Source organism: Fukomys damarensis, unplaced genomic scaffold, assembly GCF_012274545.1.
Source record: "Fukomys damarensis isolate Sample0158 unplaced genomic scaffold, DMR_v1.0_HiC HiC_scaffold_37, whole genome shotgun sequence".
Classification (NCBI taxonomy): Eukaryota; Metazoa; Chordata; class Mammalia; order Rodentia; family Bathyergidae; genus Fukomys; species Fukomys damarensis.
In genome coordinates this window covers 7,472,988-7,478,440 of record NW_022900949.1, presented here as the reverse complement: position 1 = coordinate 7,478,440, position 5,453 = coordinate 7,472,988, and the positions used below count along the sequence as shown (strand labels likewise).

Here is a 5,453-nt window from a genome sequence, read left to right as displayed (position 1 = left end):
AAAAAAAAAAAAAAAAAAAAAAAAAAGCCTCGCAGGCCAGTGGAACCCCAAACTGCTCTCCAGCCTCAAAGACTCTTCCTCCAAGTCAGCCCAAAGAAGAGTTTGCCACAGCAGCGAGGTCCTGCCACCCCACAGAACACTGAGGCAGGCGGGAACTTAGCAGACGGATGTATGCAATTGCTCAGCCGCCAAGACAGGGTGCTACTGTCACTAAGGGGTGACATACACCTGACATAAGACCTGCCCCACAGGGCCAAGAGCCAGGACACCTCGACCCTCAAAGTCTCCTGCAGCTGGGCTGGCTCTAGCCCAGGGGTGCTGGTCCCAGGCCTCGAGTTCTCTGTGCCACCTATACCTCAGAATGACTGAGGGTCCTCACTTATAAACAGCCCGGCTGGAGGCACAGCTGAGACACACGTGGCTCCTGGCGAAGGCAGCACACCTGAGCGCCATGCCCAGAGCTCCCGCAGGCCTGGCCAGGTATAAAGGTATATGGCAACAGGCCAGATATAAAGGTATATGGCAACAGGCCTACCTTGTTTTTGAAGTACACCTCAATGGGCATGATGAAGCCAGCGTAACCCGACTCCTCCACTTTGTAGGGGGGCTCCTTGCACACTAAAAAGAAAGGGAAAACCATTGGTCAGCTTCCTGTCCCTTCCAAGGTCCAGCCGGCAGTGGCCACCCCACCTCCTCCCTGGCTGCCCAATGGTTCCATGCTGAAGCAAGGAGGCCCAAGAAGTCAGAGAGGCAGGCTGGGCAGGGGAAAGGTGAGTAATGGAGCGGTCAGGAGGAGGATGGCAGGAGGGGTATAAGACTGTCACCTGGGCACTTGCTCCTGCATTACATGAGGAAGCAAAGGCCAGGCCAGGCAAGGCCACCGAGTCCACTGACTCAGCTCAGTAAGCTGCTAGGCAGGACAACACCTCCATGGTGTCCACCTCCCTGCATGGCTGGCTCTGCTCCAGCTCTGCACCCTTCTCTGTGCTGGACACAAGCGCCGGAACAGTAGGAGCAGGGTCTCACAGGACTGCCCTTCGGGCTCCACTTGTGCCTAACAAGAGCAGTCCAAAGCCAGCACGGTGGCAAATACCTGTGATCTCAGTAACTCTAAGAGGCTGAGGTAGGGGAATTGTCAGCCTAGCTGAGGCAACTCAGGGAAATCTTGTTTCAAAATTAAAAACTGTAAAGTGCTGGGGCTACAGCTCAGTGCAAAGGTGCTGGGTGTTCAACCTCCAGTACTGAGAGACAAAACAAAATAAAACAAATGAACATCACAAAGTACACATGAGATAATCAATGTCCACAACTCATCCAAAATAAACTGCATGTTCTAACAAGTCTACTGCCATCAGGCAGATACCAAGAAGATACTGTTTCTCTGTTTTAAAGAAAACAAGTGAGAATTATGAAGATCAAATCCCTGTCTTCTGCCCCTTCATCTCTGGAGGCAATGCAACGGATACACTGAGAGGAAGGAAACGATCCTGCCAGTTGCTGATGGCAGGGGTGGGGGTTCCTCAAATCTGAGCAGCATGGAGAAAGCCATGTGTTAAATGTGCACCTCTGGTGAGTGTGGGCAGAGCCACACCCACGTAACCAGCACCACTACTGAGGGGGCCCTAAAGCTTCCTCCCGTCCACTTGTCCCCTAAGGACACTTACAGTATGATTCACCGTCTTAGCTATTTGATACCCACATCCAGTCTCACTGGCTGTACGTGCACGCTGCGCAGACCTCAGTCATCTGGCACAAGTGACCGCCGTGTCCTCTGATCCACCCCAGTCCCTGGCAGCACCATCCTGCAGCATCATCTCTCTGAGCTGGACAACTACAGATTCTACATACAGTTGAGTCCACGTAGGATTTCATCTATGTCTGGCTTACTTCACTTAACATAATGCCAATGGTTAAAAAGCTTTATACGTGCACATCTGTACTAGCAAGGTAATCCTTATAGAGCTTGCTGGAAACAGTTAATGGAACACAATAAAACATGACTTCTTTCATTAAAACCACATGGCTTTACTAAAGAGAAGAAGACTCCACTAAAGGGCTTCATGTGTCTTCTACATCCAAAGAAATAAGCTGGGCCGGCGGAGTAGATGTGGGTGACCAGAGGCCCTCAAAGGCAAGGCTAGCTTGCCTGACAGCCACATGGGGGACTCTGGTACAAGAGGATGAGCGCCCCCAAGGTTCCTGGTGGCCCCTACCCAACCTTCCCACTGCTGGAGCCCCATGGACACCCTCAGCCCCTAGTAGTGTTCTCCTAGGGGGTTGTCACCCTCGAACCAAGGTGAGGGAGCAGTCCTGCCTGCAGGACAATAGGCAGAATCTGCAGCCTGGGGACCGCAATCCCGCCAGCCTCGTCCCAGATCTCCACTCCAGTCTGGCTCCTTCCTGCTTTGCTGACAGCCTCCAGGGATGCTGCAGAGGAACCTCAGATGCAGCCCACCCCAGAGAGACTCCAGATGTACCCATAAATCTGCAACCCCCTGCAGCCACAGCCAACCTCCACGCGGGGACCTGCTTCCCCCACTTCCAAGGCTCACCTGTCACCAAGTGCTATCAAATCACAAACTCTGGGGCCATGTGGCAGTGGCCCCAGCTCCTTCCTGGGCAGTTTCAGGCCAGCAAGCCAGAGAGGTAGACTGTGCGAAGCTCAAGTCTACCTGTGTCCTGACAGCTCCCGCGGCCCAGGGCACTCCTCCCCACCCAGCTGCAAGGTGCTCAGTCGCTTCCAGGCTCCTCTCCCACAGGCCAGCCTCAGGTCCCAGGGCCCAGGATGGGCTGCAGGTCACCTCCTCAGGGACCCTCTGGGCACCAGCCCTACCTCCCTGCTTGGCTCCCAGGGTTCTGCAGTGCTCCGTCCATCTGTCCGCCTCTATCCCCACATGTAGGCCGTCTCCCTCAGTGTCACAGCCCCAGGGCATGGACCAGGGACAGAGCCTGCCTCAATGACATACACTTCCTTTCAGAAGCGTTCACTAAGTATCTGTCAAGCGCAGCTGGCTCGGGCCACATGCCACATCTCTGCCAGGCATCCGAGGCCAGTCTGGCTGCTCCTCCAGGCCCCATCGTCTGTGAAGGCAGACAGCCAGGAAGTGGGGTCTCTCAGCTGCAGAAGAGCTGCCCAACTGCAGCCCTGGACATCTATAGTCTGTTCTTAGGGCCCACACAGAGCAGGCCGGGCACTTTGTGGGCACCCAGATCCACCCAGGTCACCAGATCTGCACCTAGGAAAGAGAGCAGACGCAGCCCCAGGAAGGAGGAGGGATGAGCTCACAGACCCCAACCCTGTGTCTGTGTCGTCTCACCCAGCCACAAAGGGTTCCCGGCAGAGCCAGGCTGGGTTTCCTTGGCCTCTGACACCCAGGTCACTCGCTCCTGCTCAGCACAGTCATCTTTCCAACTCTGTCACATATTCTCTCAGTGCCCAGCAGACTACACAGCCCCTCAAGGAAGCGACCTTCCTGAGATCCCCTGCCCTTCCCCAGAGGCCACGCATGTGGCAGCCCCCCAGAGGTGGCTTTCCAGAGTGCCGGGGGAGGCTCGGCTGCCACGTCACTTGCTAGAGCACAGGAGTCACAGCCAAGTCAGTGCAATGTGCAATCAAACCAGTTGTAAAGAGAGGGGACAAGAGACGCAGATGGTCAGGGAGGGGACAGGGGGCCCTTCTGGGGCCAGAACTGTAGGAGGCCCAGGTGGTGGCTGAAGAGGGGCGGAGAGGATAAGAAGTTGGAGGTGGGAAGGGAGGCAGAGGCAGGGGTGACAGTAAATCATGGGCCTGGGGCTTCTCTCTCAGGGCACAGCAATGTCCACATGGTGGTAACAGATAAAATTAGGAACAATATCTGCACAAATGGTGAGTATACTACCATCGTTTGGGGCACACAGCAACAGGGTAGTTTGTGCTATGTGATTAGAGCTCAGTAAAGGATTTATTTTGTTAGGAAAAATGAAAAACTGAAAGCCTGTACTTGGACCACCAGACCTGGGGAGCCCACCTTTTACTCACCCCTCCAGGGCAGGGCAGCTGTAAGCTTCCCTCAGGGAAATCCAGAGCATTCCCCTCCTGAGAGAAAGGAGCTGTCCTGGGAAGGAAAAGCTTCAGGGCAGAAACAAGAGAGGAAATCCCTCCTCAACAGGAAATCTGGAAGTCCTGTGGGGTAACAGAACCACCTTGCCACAAGCAGAGTATTCAAAAAAGTACGCCACCTGGAGGAAAAAGCCCAAGGACAGGAAAGACTTGGAGATCACAGAGAACTGGGAAAAGAAAAAAGCCAGGCACAATGGTGCACATTTATAATCCTAGTACCCTAGGAGGCTGAAGCAGAAGGATCATAAATTCCAGACAAACATGGATACTTTACAAGTTCATTTCAAAATAAAATTTTTAAAAGAGGGCTGAGGATGTGGCTCAGTACAAAGGCCTCGGCTTTAATCCCTACTACTGCAAAAATAAATATATAAGCAGATAAACACATAAAAGGGAAGGGTGAATGAACTAGGCTGGAGTATAGTTAGAGCTTAGCACTTGCTTAGCATATACCAGGCCCTGGATTCCATCCCCAGAACCAAAAACATTAAAAAATAAAACATAAATAAGTAAACAAAAACTACCATCCAAAGTCAATGTGCTAAGACCCAAAGAGCCAATGAGTAAAAGATTAAAGAACAGGACCGGACTCTCGGTATCACAACACACACTGTTCTTAACTCAGTAAGATGAGCAGAAAGCAGCCTCTCCCGACAGCACAGTGAGAGCTGGGCGGGTTGGTGCCCTCCTGCAATTCCAGCTCTGTGGGAAGCTGAGGCAGGATAACAAATTCTGGCCCAGCATGGGCGACTTAGCAACACCTCGACTCAAAATAAAAAGGGCTGGGGATGTAGCTCAGTGCCAAGGCTCTGGGTTCAAAACCCAGTAACACCCCCTACCCCCAAAAAGGATGAGCTTATAAGGCCAGGAATGCTGGTGTTGGTCTGTCATCCCAAAACTTGGGAGACTGAGGCAGGAGGATTTTGAGCTCAAAAGTCAGCCGGAGCTATAATACAAATTTCAGGCTGGCCTGTACTACATGGTGAGACCCTGTCTCAGGAAAAACAAAACAAAACAAAACAAAAAAACCCAGTGAGACATGTAGAAATGACTTCAGTTCAACAGTTCAGCAGACAAAACTACCATCTCTCAGCAGCTAGAGTGTGATTCTCTCATCAGCTCAATCCGCACAATAACCTGATGAACACATGATTCTTCTCATTTTACAGATGATAATATTTAAGCTCAGGAAAGTCAAGTAAAGCACCCCAGAAAGAGCAAATCGAGGAAATGCACAGATGAAAGGAAACTGAGCTGAAATGTCACAAGAAACAGAACAACGAAAATACCAGCCACAGTGTCGTCTGCAACATCATAAATGCTGCTGCTGCAGAAAAAAAAAAAAAAAAAAAAA

At 52.0% G+C, this 5,453-nt stretch overlaps 1 protein-coding gene across 1 annotated transcript in view; it reads right to left on the bottom strand.

Annotated features, from left to right (window-relative positions):
- The window catches only part of Mllt1 (MLLT1 super elongation complex subunit), a 63,145-nt gene that overhangs the window by 36,540 nt on the left and 21,152 nt on the right, over positions 1 to 5,453 (bottom strand). Inside the window, exon 9 of the mRNA XM_010635068.1 lies at positions 536 to 618. Within this exon, the coding sequence (XP_010633370.1) occupies positions 536 to 618 (83 nt within the window). The remainder of the gene's footprint in view (positions 1 to 535; positions 619 to 5,453) is intronic.